General features: G+C 41.5%; 1 protein-coding gene across 3 annotated transcripts in view; it reads right to left on the bottom strand.

Moving 5' to 3' along the window:
- Positions 1-2,882: 2,882 nt before the first annotated feature.
- fndc3ba (fibronectin type III domain containing 3Ba) overlaps positions 2,883-21,121 on the bottom strand; it is a 150,182-nt gene continuing 131,943 nt past the window's right edge. For all 3 annotated transcript variants that reach the window (XM_061243134.1, XM_061243136.1, XM_061243135.1), the window contains 4 exons: positions 19,440-19,658; positions 14,051-14,217; positions 13,292-13,419; positions 2,883-6,772 (listed from right to left, as the gene is read on the bottom strand). In XM_061243134.1, the coding sequence (XP_061099118.1) occupies positions 6,461-6,772; positions 13,292-13,419; positions 14,051-14,217; positions 19,440-19,658 (826 nt within the window). In that variant the 3' untranslated portion in view covers positions 2,883-6,460. The remainder of the gene's footprint in view (positions 6,773-13,291; positions 13,420-14,050; positions 14,218-19,439; positions 19,659-21,121) is intronic.

Here is a 21,121-nt window from a genome sequence, read left to right as displayed (position 1 = left end):
GTGGGGTAACTAATTCCACAGTGCAATCCTGTGAAAACAATTACTGGTGGTAATACAATTTTTCAATCTGGCAATGTTCTTCTTAGCACTAATACAATTTAATCAAGTGTTGAGGTTCAGTAATCCTACGCACCTACATCCTCTGTAGGCAATCAAAAATCCTCCGCTGTCGGGTGTCTCGGTGGCGCAGCCTGTAGAGCACTATCCACATGCTCATGGCGAGCCGCGACGTCGACGGTTCGAATCCGACAATTTGTCGCATGTCTTTCCCTCTCTCTCGCCCTCATTCTTCCTGTCTCTCTACACTATACTACCCTAAAATAAAAATTAATAATAATCCTCTGTTGTAGGGGGCACGGATGGTGCAGTGGGTAGCGTTGCCCCCTCACAGCAAGGAGGTCCTGGGTTCGAATCCCCGTCGGCCGGGGCCTCTCTATGCGGAGTTTGCATGTTCTCCCCGTGTTCGCATGGGTTTCCTCCGGGTACTCCGGTTTCCTCCCACAGTCCAAAGACATGCAGGTTAGGCTGATTGGAGAGTCTAAATTGCCCGTGGGTATGAGTGAGTGAATGGTGTGTGTGCCCTGCAATGGACTGGCGACCTGTCCAGGGTGTATTCCTGCCTTTCGCCCAATGTATGCTGGGATAGGCTCCAGCCCCCCCTGCGACCCTGTTCAGGATAAGCGGGTTATGATAATGAATGAATGAATCCTCCGCTGTCATCTATATCATTTCGGATGACATATTTCTCCAAAGATAAAACTGTTCCTACAAGATTAAAAAAAATCAGCATGGACCATCTGGAAATGTCAATGATCATGATAAAGATAACAGCACTCCAGACTCAATGCACTTGAGACTGACTGCTCGACCCACAGGGCTGCCCACTCATAAACTCCTATCTGATGCCGCACATATCGATTTCAAATTGAATTGGCCGCAGGTCCTTCTCACCTCACAGTCCTAGGCAAAAGATTGAAGTCACAATCGAAAAGGTAAATGCCATCATTATCAATATTATTGATCCCATTCTCCAAAGCATGGTAAACGTGAATGCTCAGATGGATTCTTCTTCTTCTTCTCCTCTTCCTCCTCAGAGTTTGCTATTCTTCTCGAATCTCTGCTGTGACCTGCACCCATACAGGAAGCACCAAGTGTTCCTCCATTAGACTCACATGAGCCAATGTCCATTTTCCACAGGTCACCTAACCGCTCCAGCTCTCACTCCCGACTCCAGGCCACCCGCAGAACCCTGGTGAACAGCTGGGGGGCGCTAATACAGCGGTAACCCAAGGACCTACCCACAGGGACCACACACACATCATGAAATTAATTCCAAGGACCTTCAAGTACTTATTCAAGCACTATATCCACATTTACAATGACCTACTGAGCACAAAACAAGTGAAACGGGTGTTGGTTCATAACAATATATGATATGATACACTCAGTCAGCACTTTATTAGGTATTTATTAGACTCATCCTTTAGACTTATTGGTTTTCTGCTGCTGTAGCCCATCCACTTAAGTGGTGTGATGCATTGTGTGTTCAGAGATGCTCTTCTACATAACACTGTTGCAAAGCATGCTTATTTGTCACCTTCCTGTCAGCTTCGACCTGTCTGGCCCTTCTCCGCTGACCTCGTTAAAAACAAGTTTTTGCACGCAGAAATGCTGCTCTCTGGAAGTTTTTGGTTTTTTGCACCATTCTCTGCAAACTCTAGAGACTCTTATGCATGAAAATCACTGGAGATCACTAGTTTCTGAGATACTCAAAACACCCTGTCTGACACCAACAATCATTCCATGGTCAAAGTCACTTCGATCACATTTCTTCCCCATTCTGACATTTGGTCCGAAAAACAGCTGAATCTCTTGTCTGCCTGCTTTTATGCATTTAGTTGCCGCCACGTGATGGCTGATTAAATATTTGCATTAACAAGCTGGTGTACAGGTCTCCCTAATAGAGTGCACACTAAGTGTATACTGAAAGTAGTTATAAAAGGATACCATATTTTCTTAGAATTCATTTTCCTATTGAACTCATATAATCAAATTTTTATGTAAAAATTACAGGAAAATGGTCACAAAACATTCTCAATTTTAGAGACTTGACAATTTGAATTGAAAGAACCTTTGCAAGCACTTAATGAAAAAAGGTCTCTTTTTCCAGGTATTTCATTACCTAAATTTCTGTGTATTCATTTCAAGCAATATACACACCTTCTTCTTGGTAGGGTGAAGCCAATGGTGTCCAGTAACAATGCCTTGTCATAACTAATAAAAAATAGTACAAAAACACAACCCAAATGGAAAATAACAAGACAGTGGCACCAAGTGTGAGGGCATCATCCAAATACCTTATGACATAAATGCGCTCCAGATTAAGTTAAAAAAAAAACTGTTATTGGTTAAATACTGCCAATGCTGATACACAGAAAAAAACTTTCTCCTTCAGTTCTAGAGCTAGATCCTTCGTTACAGTGGGAGGGAGTTGTCCTGGCAACAGCACACTAGTTTAAATATTAAGTCTAGCGTGTCAAAATCACCCATATATTTACAACACTTTAGTACTTTTGTACAAATTTCCATTGCAGCGTAGTATTCATAATAATGAATAATTCTCCACACAAAGGGGACCAGAAACTGTCATATGCTTAACCCAAGCAGCAAAGTATTGAAACCAATTTCTTGACAATGTTGGGTTACTTTCTCACTATTTATTTATGGAAAATGAAGATTCATCTGCATTCTCAAACTTAAGTTGACCTTGCATGAATAATTTCACACGAAATTACATCTTAAATGATCAACAAAAGCAACGAAGCTTGATATTTGCTATCAAGTACATATAAGCACAAGTATTTATCAGAGACCAAGCAATATCAGAAAAAATTAAAACATTTATTGGGCATAAATATATTACATATACGCTACAGATACAGTTTAGTCTTACATACATAGGGTAGTATTTGCAAAATCTATACATTAAAATTGATATGGCAGTTTCTTTTATATATGCATATGAAATCGTCTAAAATTTACAATACAAGAAGAAATGTATGATTTAAAATGGCAAAATCATGGAAAGCTTGGAATGTTTATTTTTCCTAACTGTGAGGTAAAATACTCTTATTTCAGGTTTAAATGATTGAAAACATTTTGTGTCTCTACACAATTACCTGGGATTACGTCTGGAGCAGTGCTGATTAATCGCCAAACTACTGTTTTCAAAAATCCCAAACTCATGGCTAAAAAAAGACAAGAAAAAAAACAAAACTTTTTTTTTTTTTTTTTTTTTTTTTTTAAACCTTCAAGTCCAGTCAGACCAATGCTTTGCTCTTTTCAGAATATGTTCTGATGCAACTTGGAGGCATTGAACTCTAGACTCAATTAAATCTGGAGTCTACTCAATTCTCCTGAATATCATCTCAAACCTTTGACATGAGAAATAGTTTGCTGCAGAGGGACCTGGGGTCTTTGAAGGAATAAATATTCACCAGAGACACAACTTACGTACAACTGAAGAGATCTTTGTGCCAAATGCGATCATGGTTGCCAAGGACTGTTGAATAGACTCTGTGTTGCTTTCAAGAAAATTTTGAAACAGCAATGACATTTCTCTGTTCAATAACCAATGAAGTTGCTTAATCAAGCATTACAGTTCAATGATATATTTCTTATAAAGACTTATAATGTTTTGCTTTAAAAAGTGCTTCATTTCAGTTAGTTGTATTTTGTATTACCATCATACTATATATCTATCTATATATGTCATTATCAAAATACTGGATATGTTCACTATTGCGCTGACATATTGAATCTGAAAATAAAAAATAAAAAAGGTTTTTGTCCCAAAACATAATTTGATTGTTTTTCTCATTTTTCAGAGTGACACCAAAAGTTCATTTTCAAAAGGGTTATACAATTAAATGGCACATTTTCTTTTACAAGAAGAAAGTATTCTTGTCAAACTGTTTAAAATGTTCCTTTTGAGATAGTACTGCTCAATTTTCAGAAAGGATTTTTCTTGCATAAACCCTTCACACAAACAGAGTAAAATAGAGTGGGCAAGCCTTAGCTTTGGCAATATGATATTACAAGCTTTATAACACTATTGAGCAATGCCAAATATAGCTACAGTAATTATATCCCATTAAAGAAACCATAACCTGGCTAAACATTTGCCACATCTCTAAAGACAATTTAAATAGGCTGTAAATTCAGCGCTTGCTTTAAAAGGAGATGAACAGGCTTTTTGATACATGTAAAACTTAACTGATATTGGCATTGTACTGTACGCGCTACAATGTACCCAATTACTGAAAAAAATAAAGGGTTACTGATATTAGGAATGCTGGCCTGTATTTATAAATCTAAAATACATCAATACAAAAACAGAAAAAAATAACATGCTACAAGGGAAAAATTAGTACATAACTACACTTGTCTCTTAATTTTTAAAAAATAAATAAATGAAGATTGCACTGTAATTGGCATTTAAAGTACTGTATGCAATATATAGTATAAATAAACCTAAAAAATTATACCTTACTTTCCCATTAACTTTGGCAAAAGGTATTTTTGAGCTAGTAAACGATTTTGCTTATGGACACTGCAGAGCAAGGCACAGCTTAGGCAATGAAAAAACCAAAACAAACAAACAAAACAAAACAAAAAAAAAACATTGAACAAGGCGAACGAGGGAAAGGAGGCCACAAATAAAAGAAAAGAAAAAAAAGGCAACAATGACAGGCTCGGGCAAAAATCACAATCTAAAACGTAGTGTTTGCAGCACCCTCTTGGAAATGTAGCGTTCATTTCATCACCTCCTGAAAGTCCGTGTTCCCTGAGGTACAATACAGGCTTGTCAGTCAGAGAATGGGAGGGGCTTGCCGCCAGTCACCGAGCCCCCCAACCCCCGCCACCAGTAAAAACTTCAAAAGGATCTGAGAGTGTAACATTTCAAGAAACTCTTTGGATTAATAAGATCTGCTGGTTTTGTACCATGACGTGGCTAGAAAGGATTATGGGCAACTTTCCCATGGTGTTTCACATGGACACATTCTTGTGTTTCAGCGTTAGTGTCGGAAAGACGGAACGAGTGAAGGACTGCCTCTGATTCGGCAATTCTTTGTTGTCATTCAAATAAAGCACCGTTGTTCTTCAATTAGGTCTATGGAGGAGAGAATGAAGGAACAGAGAGAGTGACTGATTCTGAGAAACTGAGAATGAGAGGGAAAAGTTACAGTACGGGAGGAAGAGAGAGCAGGAGAGAAAGAGATGGCCTGATGACTCGGGTATTAATTCACAGAGTGATTTTTTTTCACAGCACAGCACTGGCTTCCATCACAGAGGCCTCCCCCCTCGCTCCACCCCCCTACAGGCACGGGGTCCCTATCAGGCCCAGTGTTTCCCCGGGGTCAAAAAGCCAAAGGTTAAAGTACAAAATGTCAGCAGAGGCAGGGGCGGCGGCGCAGGAAAGATCTGGAAAGGAAAGCGGGAATGAGCGGCGGTCAGGCCAGGTGGGGTTCAGCGCCTCGAACCGAACGAACTCTTACGCAGGCCGCGGCGGAGAGCGGACGTCGGCGCTTTCCAGCCTGGACACGCCCGACTTCCCAGCCCAAGCCCGAAGAACTACTGACCACGGAAATTTAATCTGAAAAGCACCATTGTACGCACGCTGACTCATGCTCACTTGAATTTTGATTCTTCAAACCCAATGTCATTTATATTACATTACCTCTATAGAATTTATATATTTTGATATATATGTGTATATATTAGGTTACTGGTTTCATTCTTTTAAAAACAACAGGATAGCAGCATTCACTTAAACCACACTTGGATTGCAATTTGCTTTGGCAGCTTAATGCTGGTGGCATTGACTCGTCCTACTGATGAAATGATGATTCCACGATGGTTTTTTCTGAGCACAAAGACGTAGCTATTAAGCACACTGAAATTCGGAAGAACTGATAAAAACACTGCAAATTATTTGACCTCAAAAGACATTAGATGTTGCAAGTTAAAAGCTTAAAAGTTAAAGCTATGATGTCTACATAGAATATGGCTGTAAAAAAAAAAAAGAAAAGAAAAAAATAGATTTACGCTGAAGCAAATTCAGATAAAACGAAGTAAGGCCATCAATGTAAAGAAAAAATACATTTTTTTAGTCATATACATTTAAAACGATACAAAAACATGCAAATCAGCCTGTAGAAACTGGTTCTTGCCCATGACTCCTTTTAAGGCTTGTTAATCACAATTTTCTTTCCCAAGCAAGCTGTGGCAAACGGCCTAAGGCCCCTCTCTAGCTAAATCCAATGACGAGGAGGAACGGAGAAAAAGACCAGGAAGAGAAAAGCCTGAATACACACTGGAACTACAATGCGTCGCACTTTCTTAAAAAATATATCTCAAGTTTGTTTCGTGTTGCTCTCTCTTTTTTTGTTGCGTCGTCTCACTTCATGAAGAAGTACTGCAGGATGAAGGCCATGAGGATGGAGAGCGTGGCGAAGCCCAGGACGATGAGGGCGGCGAACTGTTCGTCGGAGGAGATGATGCCCCGGGCCAGGTCGGTGCTGGCTGTGCCTGGCTCGCCGGGGACGGCCAGCTCGGTGCGTCGCAGCGTGAAGAGGGAGGACGGGCTCAGGGGCCCGCACAGCTCCTGGGCCGTGTCCGCGCACCGGCGGCACGCGCACACGCGCACGCGGTAGTCCATGTTGTTCTGGAGCCCCAAGATCTGGAATGTGGTCTCCTCGCCCTTAAACACCTAGGGGAAGAGACGCACTGCGTGAGACCCCTTACCTGGACGACTTCACGACGACTAGAGATGGTGAAGCACAGTGAACGCGGAGAAATGCGCTCGGTTTAATGGACAGGGGGAGACTAATGTTTTCACGTCAAACGACGTCTCGTTAGCCTGCGCTGACCCTGGGCCGCAGTGGAGCGGCCTGCTTTGGGTGGCTGTTCTGGACAACATTACCCAGCATGCCTTTCATGGAGCATCACTAACTAAGCCGGTCTGACAGCAGTTGCAGGCGGCTCCCTTCGAATGTGGTGGGTTTAGAATTTATAAATTAATAGTCCATGAACACAATGTGTTTGGTAATATTTTCCATCTGACTAATGTACATGCACTGTATACATGCACAGCACATAATGTAATGTAATACACATGTCCCAGACCAATTCTACAGTGAGTCACCTTAAACAGGACTTTAAAGGGTTAGCAGGTGTTGGCAGTAACATTTGGCTCCCATTTTGACTTCTTGAATGGTCAAGAATTACTTACAAATCCTGAGCCAAAGACGTAAGAGAGCAAAGAGTTACAGATACTGAAATGATGGATAGTTTCATTTCTGGAGATGCTGATAGTATTTATTTTGACCACTACATCTACCAACACTTCATTCTCCAAACTAACAAAATATAAAATGATATAAAATGCAGCATACAGCTTTTGCCTGTAAAAACTTCCTCAGAAGAAAATGGTTTCTGCTGGTATGAATGTTGACATCCAACACAAATGAACTGGTAAGACACAATCAGGGGAAAAATAAGATGTCACCACATTCCCAACATCAGAGGAAAGATCAGAGGGATCTATTCTCTTCATCTTCTGATAAGCCCACAGACACAACTGCCCCAACACTTACAAAGGCTAACAAAGTAGCAATCCCTCAAGGCAGGATTAGAAATCAGTAATTTAAGTCAAAAGTGTTAAGAAATACAATGTTCTGAATTAGCTCCACATTTTAGAGAGATTAGTTGCAAATATCAAGTGGGGGAAAAGTCATATCCTCGAGATGCCCAAGAAATGCTTAAAATATATGGACGTTGATCACGAAGAACTAAAACAAGGACTCCCCCACACCACCTTCATGCTTAACTACTGGGATCAACTGTTGACTCAGCTCAGAAATAATTCAATTCATCTCCCTAATTTAATACATGACTGGTGATAGGCCACTTCACATTCTGTGAAATCCACATAAGATCTACCCACTCGAACCAATACAATTTCAAGCCCAATACAATAGTATTAACACATGATTGAATATTACCCAGCCAACGTGATAAAAAGCGATATTCTTATTTTCTAGCAAATCAGTTCAGTTACGATGCTGAAATAAGTAATTGGGCTACGTAGCAGAATTGTAAATAGTGCTAATTTGTTTGAAGGCCTGTGCTGCTAGCACGGACTGTGCAGTCCACTGGTGGAATTGAATATTTGTCTTTTGCACATCCACGCATACCTACAAGCAGCAATATCAGACCACGGTAGGCATATGATTAAAAGCTCCTGATTGAATTAGATTTCAATTCTGACTGTTACGGTTGTCCTACCTGCATGGCTACAGTTATTACAGTTATTTAGCTGATGCTTTTATCCAAAGCGACCGACACTTGATTAGACTGAGCAGGGGGAAAATACCCCCTGGAGCACGCAGGGCTGCTCAAGGGCTGCTCCCACAGATGAGCTCAAAACCCATCCAGAACTCATTAAAAGGTGAGCCGTGTTAATGTAGCCCGTTTCTCTTCATAGAATCATCAGCTTGGGCTGTGTGCCAGCTGCACGCACTACTTTTGGCGAGCCAGTCTTACATGTTAATAAATGGAGGACAATGCTCTGGACCCAAAGCCCAAAACTGTTAGGGTCAATTAGGACAGGCAATTTTCTGAGATTAATAATGGTGGTTCCAGATGTGGATGATCTGGAGTGACAGCAGATGTGTGGACAATAAGCAGAATGGATTATAGTAATATACAGCATTATAAAGTACCTTCTACCTTCTATTGCTAAAAGACTGTAATTAATTGAACTTAACACTACCAGAGTGTGTGTGTGTGTGTGTGTGTGTGTGTGTGGGGGGGGATTAATAACAGTTGGAATTTTAAAGGCATATTTTGTTTGTCCAGCCATGAAATTACTACCGCATCACAATCTACACAGGTTACTTAGAAATACAGATTCCTGTTAGTCACATTTCCCAGAATTGGAAGTGTGTGGTTAGGCCATGAATTTTCATTAAGACACAACAGAAGCAGCTGTGAATTGCTGCAGTAATTATCACTGTATAAAGCCATTACATTACTCATGGCAAGCAACCCGTTCATTCATAAATTCACATATTTGAATGAATATAAACAAAAAACAAATCAATGATTTTGAGCACCCTATTAGTACCATACTGTAGTTCAGCAGAGACATTTTGGGACTTGTATATATTAATTAAATCTGCCATTCACGCTTGGCTTGTGTAGAATCTGCATAATACACCCAGCTATGTAATATGCATGAGCCAATTAACGTAGTTGCGCATCAATAAAAGATAATGCTTGTTAAAATGAATGTTCTCAAAGTACAAGATATGGTTGTAAGATTACATAAGTCTGTAAGATTTCCATATATTTATTCTACTCTCAACTACATTTTGATTCATTGCCAAATCAGCTTGTTGATGTTTTTGATTCATTGCCAAATCAGCTTGTTGATGTTTTTGATTCATTACCAAAAGAGCTTCCTGATGTTTCTAGAGGAATAATACACTCTGTGTCTGTGTCCTTAAATGATAACACACAACTGGACTATCATTTCAATTAACTTGGCTAAAGTAAATGTTTATGTTCACTGTGTGTTCGAATATCTAAGTGGCATCATCTTTGGTGTTTATAAAAAAATAAATAAAAAAAACTGGCATATTTAAAGGCAAGACACATTCCAAAATCTGAATCATCTTGACCTAACTCTAAACTTGGAGACCTAAAAACGGTTATATTCCTTTTAGACCATGTATATCACCAGATCTCATTTGAATGGAAATGATTATATGTTGAAATGAAACCCAGGAAACAAGTCCCCGGTGTGATTTCTGTGTCAACAAAATCATCCTGTTATCTACTTTTTTTATCCATATAAATGATTATTTTAAAGAACAAATTGGAAATCGTGGTTTACTCATAACCTACTGATACAGGGAAACAAGGAAAAACAGAGGAAAAGTGAGGAGTGGGTTGTAAAAATAGGCTGGAATGTGGCTTTGGTTCAAGATACAGTGCAGAGCATTGACTTTGTGGTTCTAGTAGTAGAGCTTGCTTATGGGTTTTTCTGTGGAAAAGAGGTCAGCGGGACAGGCAGTGTGGAGTGTGATGGGGACCACAGTGGGCAGAAAAGACCCTCAGTACAGTGCACAGCCAAACATTCCTGAAGGACAGCAAACAGGAAGCAGGAAGTAGCCTCCGACAATGTTACTGCACTTCTGACATCCCAAATAAGACATTGTGTCTATGCCATTACAAAGATAACAAACAAAAAATGTAGTTTTGACATGTCCACACATGCAGAAATGTAATTTCATTTCCTGCTTCCTTCAATAAACTTTTATTTCAGGTACATGAAAATGTCTGTAGGTCTTCAGAGAACACTGTCGACTAATGAAAAAACAACCTATGCGTGAAATTAATCTGTTAATCAACATTCATGTATTAAATGAAAACCACACGCTTTTGAAAAATTTGAATCAATGCTTTGTTGAGCTACATCAACCCCTAATCAGTACTGGGAACATACCCTTATGGTTTTCTTGTGCGTTTTAGTAAAGACCATCGTCACATCCATAATTTCCATTTAAATAACTACATGACAAAAATGATTAATAAACATATTTTGGAACCTGAGAACCAGGTGCAATTCTATACTATACTTTTTTGAGCCAAAGCTAGCTGAAAGAATGCAACGGCTCCATTTCACAGCAGGACAGAAGTCAACTCAACACTGTCTACAAATTATTATTATGTTTATTATTGTTGTTGTGGTTACAGTTGGCACCTTCTTGTTTGCTATTGACTAGTGAACAGTACATATGAAAACATTCAAAAAGCAGTTGGACAATTCTCCCTCGGGAAACCAAAACCATTACACCACTCATGCGACACAATTCAGTGAACGTTTTCACGTTGTTCACAATTCATGACACATGCTGAGACCAATTTTCTGCACCCATTACTATATAATGGGGCATCTGATATGTTCTGGGATACTTGTGTGAATATTAATCAAGTTTGCCATCAACTGACAGTTCGGTTTCAAGTAGGAGACTTTGAACTGGAGCCGTGACCAGAAACCTGGCTGCAAGTTGAAAACCTGGGCCGGGGACTCCCATCATAGCCTTACTTCAGCTTAAGGGGCGGAAAACTGATTTCCGGTTGCATTCAATATACTGAGAGGTATTTTAAAAGCATTAACATGTATAGGATGATGTGTAACACACCCTACACAAAGTCCCCTTCAGTCCAGGTAAACTGACAATCAAATAAAAATATCCCCCAAAAAACAGGATCCAAGACTGGAAATTCCAGCCTACAATGCATGAAGTTTGGAGAACCACAAACAAGCCAATTAAGCAGAGAAATTTTCAAAATCTCAACGGTGGGCATCTGAAATGGGACTCTTGGGAGATGAATTACAGCTGAAAGCTGTTATAAAATCAAGTGCTTTGGATGGACAAAGATGATACTGGCTGGGCGGCTGAAGGTGCTATTATGTGCACCATGAGTAACTGTGAGCCGAGATTGTTGCATCCATTTTAAATTGGGACGATGCGGCACAATTTCATCACCTTCAAAATGGCTCCTTTGATTTCAAATGAAACACTGTGACACAAAGCAGAAAACATGGCACAACATTTTCTTGAAAGCAACTCACTGCGAAGCACTGATTAAAAATCAGTATTTCGCATGTCTCTGTCTGAACAAACTGAAATCAAGGCACTTAAAACTACACTAGCTTCATTCAATGCTGTTCACTCATTGGTCAATATTGAAATCTGCTGAAGCGTTAGCTTGCAGTACTGAGTGCAACACTGACCCATGATACCAGCACAATAACAATCATGGAAATTAGATTTAGCTGCATCGCCGGCTTAGTCCCAACCATTCTAAAAATGTCTAATACAGCACTTTGTTCAACTGTTAAACCATATATTGACTCCTAGGACATTTTAGAATAGGAAAAAGACCAGCTGCTCTTCCCTGGCTCAAACACAAAGCAAGATTAAAGTTAATTGGATGCGCAGAAAGTCATGCGACTTGGCTGTCATGCGAAAAGAATAAAGTCTGGAAAGAATCTTGAAAACTAATTAAAAAGATGACATTTTACCTCAGAATCCCACTGATGTTGATAAACACATCAGTGGAATTATAAACACTTCTTCCAAGACAGAGTTTCCACCCATTCATCTCCATCAAGGGAAACATGTACTTTATCCTGAATACATGTTATCATGTTTAGATAAATTCACACTACAAAGGTATTGGTAATGCGACCAACTTCAAATGTTTCAGTTGGAAACCAAGGCTAATCAGGTAGACATCAATGCTAGGCACATCAATTGCATATCAACAGCAGGAATGACCGTGCCACTGAGAAGACAAATCATCAGCACCAGATTCCATTCAACAGATACTTCCTACAGATAGCTTCACATTGTACCACAATTCTACCCTCAAATACATTGCCTAAAACTCAAGCCAAGCACGTGATGATAGGTGTGGGCCGACCATCAAAATTATATGAGTTAAATTATCCACATTGCTTTTGCATCATGCAAAGTTTAAACATTGAAACCATATTCGCGCACACATTTCAGATCCTCAATCCCAGCCGGAATGACCCAGAGGGTCTGCTGGTTTTTGTGTTCAGCTTAAGGTCAGCAACCTATTCAGACAAAATAAACCAGGAGCCCTGAATTAGAGGTGCAATGAACTGCTTTAACAGAACAATAATAAACCAATAACAACAAAAGCCAGCAGCCTTGTGGCTCTCCAGGAGCAGGATTGAGGATCACTGCATTAGGCTATGGATTAAGTACAATTTATATTAATCCAACCCTTGTGCTGTCCAGTTGGAATAGATGATAGGCAGCAACGCAGTACTGCAAGTCGGAAAAGTGGAAGAAAATGCAGCAAGCACAAATTCCTACATCGCAGCAGACATGCACCACACAAAAGGTTTGATGCTCATTGAACAATTATGGTGCGGTGCGTTTGATCAATCTGCGATGTACTGAACAGCACCACCTGTTCCACCCCATAGTTCCCGGCAGTTTAAGAAGTATGACCTCAGAAGCAGGGACTTAAAAGGTGTACAGGAACTATCCCCCAGGAACCAAAATCGTTCCTGGTTTCTCTGGTGGAAAAAGGGCTTTAGTTCCCAAGCTCCTGGAGAAGTTTCCTGCAGCGATAGCGTGGCTTCAAAAAACTCACGAGGCTACCTGGGATGGGAGCTTACCTGCTTGTACTCGGACTCCCGCCCGACTAGCATTTGGAGGATGTAGCAGACCGGGTCTCCTCTCATTGGTGAAATGGCCTCCCACGTGACCTCGCAGACGTTACCTTTCACCTGCGCGACTCTGGGGGCTGCAGGGTGAGAGAAGAGACATGCTGATGTCCTGCACGCTGCTGACAACAACACCTCACACACTGCCCATGCTCCCGACCACGTTCATAATCCTGCCAGAGCTCATGGGAAAAATCCCAGACACATATCAGACCTGGGTCAACTGCAGCTTGTCTGGTGTATTGGAAGCTATGAAATGCTCTCAGTATGCAAACCCCTCTTTCTGGTCCCCTTGGTGGGCTCAGGCACGATCAATTGACCACAGAAAAGCAGATGAATCTCAAAACAATTCTGGGTTGGCATGTATGGCATGTATGCACCCGTACATGCAAAAATATTTCAATATAAAAGTTCACAGAAAGGCCAAATGCACACATAAAGACCATAGAATTATAAGGTTCTAACTGACATTTTTGAAAAATATGTGTCATAAATATGTTGTTTTAGGGCACTAAGGATATGTGTGAAATTTGACACAAAAATACTGTTTAAAAGAATGAAGAAAAGCAAAATGTAAAAGGATTATATATGCTTGGAGCCCATTCACTTGGATATCTTTGAAGCTCAATATCTCAAAAGCACTCAAAACACCGATACAGTAGAACCTTATAATTCCAAGGTCATGATATACGTTCAGGTATATTTCAGCACCTTTGAGGGCGGGCGGTATGGATTTGGTGGTGGTGTAGGTGTAGACATCAGAAAAGGGCCCCTCTCCCGCCTCGCTCAGGGCCTGTATCCTGAAGCTGAAGCTGCTATACTCTGTCAGTCTCTGTACCTTGTAGGTGTGGCTTGGTCCTCGGTAGATGGTCACAAACCTGAAATAGACAGGGATCGGGGCGGAGTCACATGAGGGTAATTGATGGAAGTAGATATCGAGTGACATTGCAGGTGATCATGAAACAGTGTAATTTGGCGTAGAGAGAATGAAAGTGTTGTAAATGATGCCTTGCTGTTCTAATAACAATAACATTTTTGACGGTGCTTTATTCTGCATTATACAACTGTTCTGACCTCGCATTTTCAGACAATAAGTGACTCCTACCATAGCAGAACCTCTACAGTGTGTTTACGTTTATGTTCAGTTGATTCAATGTATCAGAGATATGTAGCCTAGCAACAATTCAGAAGAGCTTGACCGTTCCCAACCTCATCTGAATTACAGCAGTCCTGTAAACGCGAGGATTCTCTGAGTGAGGCCAGAACTTTTTATCCCTGAGCAGCGGGTCCTGCTGCAATGCTGACAATCAAAAGCATATCAAATATCAATAACAACTGCCACCATAGATGTTCGTCCCCTGCCGGTCATGGGACAGGCCAGAGAACAAAAAGCCATCTGATCAGGATCATGTTATCCTGGCCTTTTAATCATGAATTATGACCATGTCCCGCACTGGCAAGGGACACATCAACACAATCAGATGCGAAACATTGGGTAAACAGGCAGTGGTGCACCAAATGGCCAGAGCTCAAAAACACAAGAGCAGATGTGTACAGATTGTAACACCCGGCCACATTGCCAAGAAATCCCTCACAGCCATATTCCCTCACTTCATTGCTAATATACTGAACATATGAATAAAAATAATTTATTTCTCCGCTAAGCTGATGAGACTGACACAGTGTTGTTTTGAAATCAGGGGGAACATTTTTTTTTTTTAACCCTGTAGAGGCGGATGCAACCTGCGCATTACAGCTCCCTTAACAGACAGATGTGACCTGTGCGTTACATCTCCCTTAACAGACGGATGTGATCTGCGCATTACAGCTCCCTTAACAGACAGATGTGACCTGTGCGTTACATCTCCCTTAACAGACGGATGTGATCTGCGCGTTACATCTCCCTTAACAGACAGATGTGACCTGTGCGTTACATCTCCCTTTACAAACAGATGTGACCTGTGCGTTACATCTCCCTTAACAGACAGATGTGACCTGCGCGTTACATCTCCCTTAACAGACGGATGCGATGCCAGTGTTGTATTTGATCATATGACCGTCATATGTCCTTAGTCCATAATGGGTTAAGACAGAAGAGATCCGTTTGAGAGTGGGGTTGGGAGGAAACCATGGAAATGTGTGGAACGGTTGCTTTATTCAGAATCTTCAGAGGGAACAGAGGGAACAGAGGTCCTGAGCTCACTTTGCTATAGCATCTGCGACTTCCAAGAAGGAGATTGGAGCAGCTTTGAAGAACAAAGAGGTCATTGGCCTTGTGTAAAAGGAAGGGAACAGACTGGGACACGTTTCAAAGAAACCAAAGAAAAACCAAGAGGAGGAAGGTTTTTGTTTGGAGTTGAACCTTCTCTCACAGATCACACTCATGTGTCAACACATTTTAAAACTTTCCCTAGGAAAAAAATGTTGAGAATTACAACAAGTTGCAAGTTTCTAAATATTTAAAAATACTTTTTGGCTTTCTTTTCGGAGAGTACAAGAATAATCAGATATCAATTACGCAAGGACACCTGTAAACATAGTGAGGAACACAGAGCCAGAAATCTGAGAACAACTCTAATGGTTTCAGTTTAATGACACTACCCAATTTAACCCTTTCAGGTGCAAGATCACAAATATGTGATTAGAATATTCTTAACTAAAAATCCTAATGCTGATGTAGTGATTACTACTTGTAACATAATGCATTTGTGTCCTAGAACACAGACTTTTAGGTTAATGATGCTTGATGGCTTTGGCAGGTGCTTTTATCCAGAGAACAATAAGAGTGGTTCAGAAAATCCAGCTAAATTAACATTAATTCTACATAATGTAGGGTACATGAAAAAAGAAACATATAGGGCATAAAAAACAATTATATCTCAGGAAACAGAAATCATATTAGTGTATACTTAATACCAAACAATTATTTTAAGAGCAATATATCGACAACTATGCACCATGCAAGCACTGCCTCCTAAAGCTCTGGGAGAACAACATTCATAGTTACTATGGAAATGTATCCACAAATGCTAATTAGAGCATTAAGCACAGATTCCTTTTTTACAATAATGGGCATCGGTAATGGAGAGCTACACAATTGGTCAAAGTAATTACAAATGGTTATGTTCACACCAGAATTACAGCTGCTGCTCTACGGAAAGTGTGCTTTGGATGCGGAGGTGAAAAGAGACCAGCTTCAAGAAATCATTAACTGGCGTGCCGGTTTCCAACAGTGTGGTGTCATTTTCCGATTGCTCACCGGCAGCAGAATGAAAGCTTGAATGGCCTCGGGGATGAGGACCGCAGTATTTACATGTACAGACACGGCACATTCAACAGGCCGTTCCTTGTCTGATTGTTGTTGCTGTGAATTAACTGTACGACTTATATGCAAGTGTGGATTTATTTTGCCATAAAAATGTTTTTCCATTAAGTGATGGCGTGGGGGCCTTTTTTTCTTCCAGTCAGCACTGCCCCCTCTTGGAAATTACATTTTTTTATTATTTAGAATCATAATTTTGAAAAATGATGGAAGGGTACATATGCCTTTATGTGGTTATTTTGTAATATTTCAAGTTAGAAATCCTGCATAGTATGCCTTTAAATGTGACAGGTCTCTAAGATTGCAAGAAGTTAAAAATGGGACAAATGAGAGTATTTCTGGCAGCCATTGGCATCCACTTCAACCAGCACGCATACCCAGCACCGACAGGGAAACAAGTCTCTCCGATTGATTGATGAGTTTGAGGATTGAACAAGTTTGGGGACTGATTGAGTTGGGGGACTGATGGAGTTAAGGCAGTTTGGCATTTGAGTCGGGTGTGTTTAATGTGCTCCTTGTTTGCTAGCTCGCTTTGGCTTTGCAGGCAGGTTCCCAGTGCTTTCAGTACATCACGGAGATAAACTGCCGTTTAATCAATGGCTGCCGGCAACTGTCAGGCCTGACCTTAAGTCAAGAGTTATTTTAGCTTGAGAGCCCATCTGCGAGTTAGAACCCAAAACGATGAGACTGTTGAGAGGGAGGGGAGGGACGGGGGTTGAACGAGGATGATTTGGATTCCAGAAGCGACACCTCTTCGGCCTTCATCGATCAATGCGCTGGAAGCTGATAAGGGCGAGGCATGGGAGACAGACTGATGGACGGTGTGTGGATGGCAAGTCAACCAATTATTTATCCATATGCTACGTGACAGCAGCAAAAGACATGACTCCACCCCTTAAGGTCTATCTTAAACACAGTTCATAAGTGTGTACTTGTTCATGTGTGTACTAAAATAATTATTTCAGTATTTGGGGTATTCTAGCTGCCAACTGTGGTACGCTACTTGGAAAGTTGATGTACTCTTCAAGGGTTCAAGTTTTATCGATGTGATCACTGTAGGACTAGGAACAGTACTATCCTCTAGGGTCTTCAACACACTTGTCCCAGGTTCTATTTTGAACTTTATTGTACATCGCTCTGGATAAGAGCATCTGCTAAATGACAGTAATGTTATGTAATGTGCGTGTGCATATACATGCTTGTTACAGTTACAAGTTTTGGATGGTGGGGCATATATCCCATCTATATAGAGGTTGCTGTTTGAAAGCAGCTGAAAAGTTCAAATTAAACTTTTGTGAAACTGCACTAAACAGACAATGCTCCAGTTCAGGGCTGCACGATATAGCTACCGAGGTATAGCTATCAAATAGTTTCTTTAGGGCAATAAGAACTATTTCTGGCAACTGTCCTGCTTTTCATCTTTAATCATACTTAATACAGTAACACATCTTCAAACTTCAGTGAAACGGGGGAGAATAAACATCACTTGTATGTATTCAATGTTGGTTAACTTACCTATTAGTTTTGAAAAACACATTGTTTTCACTCGTTATCCTTGTAGTCATGTTCTTATCTACCACGTGGATACAGCATGGCCCTGTTGCTGTCATAAGCATTTCATTTTGGCTCAGAAAACTGGAGGTGTGCTACTGCATTGGGTATGATTATCTAACACTGCTGGATATAGTTGTTACTGTGCTTACAAAAAATTGGGCTATTTCGCCCAGCCCTAATCCAGATGCCCTTCCACACTGCAGTACAACAAAGCTGCTGATTTAGCCCTGGAGATATCTCAGCACCTATAACCCACATTACATTGCTACAAGACGAAGCAGAGGGCAGTTCTTGTTACGTTTACATTTCCCGGAGTGCTTTAGTGTTGCCATCACAGTCATTTAGGTATGATTTGAGAGGACCCTGGTCGTTTCATTTCACAATGTGGGAGGTTTTAAGGGCTCCCAGATGGTGCTGTGTGCTATATTGGTTTTCCTTTTTTTTACAGTATAAACATAAGGTTATCTTCACAGCACACCCTGCTGTTGTGCTCCAGAGTAGAACAAATGACTGAGAACAGGTGCCAAGAACAGCAGCTACGGACCATGGAATGGACCTTTACACACATAACTAATGATCCTTTCCATAAAGGATCGGCTTGATCCCTGCAGGGGTGAATGTGGGTGGGGCATGGGGTGTAGTAGACAGGGTGTGGTTGGCTTAGGTCAGCGATTTTCAACTACAACCCTCAAATCCAAATCCACAAATGGTTTTCCTTTGTTCCGGATAGTTATTGCTAATGATTGGCCAGACTGTGTTCAGACCTGAGAAAACCCAGCCCTCAAGGCCATTAGTCGCTGGTTTAGGCTTTTGTGGGGGGAGGGTTTTGATGGGGTTAGCATGGAATGGGGGGGTGGGTGAAGCAGGCCGCATGTGGTGGGGGCTAGCACAGTCTGAGTGGGGTTATGGCAGGGGTCCCCAAACTGTGGGTCAGTAATGTTACTTTAGTCTCTTTAAAATATGTGAATGTAGGCCACTAGTTGTTTAAACATTACAACAACCCAACTATAACAAAGCAATGATGCAGGAGACGTTGTGGTGTATTTCCAGTATAGTCGTGGCTAAAAGGTGTTGTTAGGCACAAGATGTGTGTGGGTGGGGTGTTTGGGTCGTGTAAGTTTATGAACATTCATTTGGGGGTCACACCAGAAATATATTTAGGAACCCCTGGGTTAGGGCATAGCAAGGAGTAGGACAGTGCAGATGGAGGGGGAAAGTTCTCACCTCTGGTTCTTGTCCTCCATCTGCAGGGCATAGGCCATTTCGTCGCTCAGCAGGACTTTGGCGTTGCCATTGCTGTCTCCCCATTTGAGCTTCAGGCTCTGAGGCCCGGCCGCGGAACACTCCAGGCGGGGCGGGGCTGGGGGCAGCGGGCGAGTCCGCACCTGCAGGGGCGGGCAAAAGGGGCCGGCTCCAATCTCGTTCACGGCCTGGATCTGAAGGCTGGGAGGGGAACACAAACCGGTAGGTAGCAGTTAGCCGGGTCTCAGCTCGCCATGGCAACCTCAAATCGATATTTGTACTTGCTTTGGGTCATTACTTTTTTGTTGACAGCCACTTCCACTGAACTGAAAAACTCCAAAATTATGGCTGGAAGCATGCCACTGTGTGTGAACATTTGTCTTTTTCAGTCCAGGAAATGCCCTGGCAGTGAATCAAACCCCTGTCCACACAGAGGGAAATGCAGGCGGGTAGAGAATTAGCTGCCTTACAAACTGCACCACACTGCCTCCCCCACCATTTTGATTCCTGGGTGGGAAGATGCCGCTTTATCTGTAACGAGGTACTTAACTTAACCTAACTGAACAGCATACCAATTAAAAGAACACTTAGTCTTCCTGGAAAGGTTCGCTCCATAGCATATGCACTTGAGTGGAAGGATGTCAAATTGAATTGTGGGCGAGAAATTGCAGGTAGAGCTAATTGGTGCCAAGCAAGGTGCTAAACAATAGCTGAAAAATATAAAAATGAATAAAACATCTAGTCCTCCTAGAAATGGTTCTTCAAAGCATGTGAACTTGAGTCTAAGGGCAGGTGTTCCAAGGGAGCATGGCAGTAAGTTGGCGGTTTACAGTCTAACACACAGAGCTGAGTGCCGTGAGCGGGCAAGGCCTAACCTGACCTGTGAGCTCTAATGCTTCGGCCCATGGAAAAGGCAGGAAACCGGTACACTGAGTCATTTGAAAGCCTCAGGATAACACAGCCATTTATTAAACTTGTTTTCTTTCTCCTCTAGGACGTGGAAACAGAATTTTTGCCCCAATGAAAATGTGAGTGGGTCAGACCTGAGCGTGTCATGGAGGAGAGGTGGCTTGCTTCGCCCTCATCGTGGTGAAAAGTCCACCCTACCCACTCATTGCACATTGTTTTGTCAGGAGAGTTGCTATATTATTTCACAGAACTCAGCTGCCTGGCCCACTCCCTCATAATGGTAATCACCCCCACATCACAGAAAATGCCATTAAGCTTCCTGCTCATTGAGCTACAGATGGTCTCCTTATACCCAGGTTTTGTGAACAGGTGAGCTTCTCGTGGTGAACTTGAAATGTCTTCCAAAGTCTTTTTTTTTTTTTTTTTTACATTCTTTAACATCATCAATGTAAATATGCAGATCTTTAGGGATTATTCTGCAGCACTGTGGGCATAACCAGGGATCAAGTAATATGATATGACTGCACCACTAATGCTAGTGACGGACCCTGTGACTTCCAGGAAGGCGGCTGCTAAAGCTATCTGTTGTTCATTCAGTAGGCTGTTGCTTGTCGTACAAACACGTGATATCTGTTCCAAACACCTCAGTTGAGTGTGGGATCAGTTAAGTCGGACGGATTTGTAGGGGGCTCGATGCGTGACTATTAAACATGTTGAAGCAGATGGGCACATTAGGAGTCACGCATGTCCTCGTC

Source organism: Conger conger, chromosome 5 (assembly GCF_963514075.1).
Source record: "Conger conger chromosome 5, fConCon1.1, whole genome shotgun sequence".
In the NCBI taxonomy this organism is placed as follows: domain Eukaryota; kingdom Metazoa; phylum Chordata; class Actinopteri; order Anguilliformes; family Congridae; genus Conger; species Conger conger.
The sequence above is the reverse complement of the archived record's forward strand: the minus strand, read 5'-3'. Positions and strand labels throughout refer to the sequence as shown.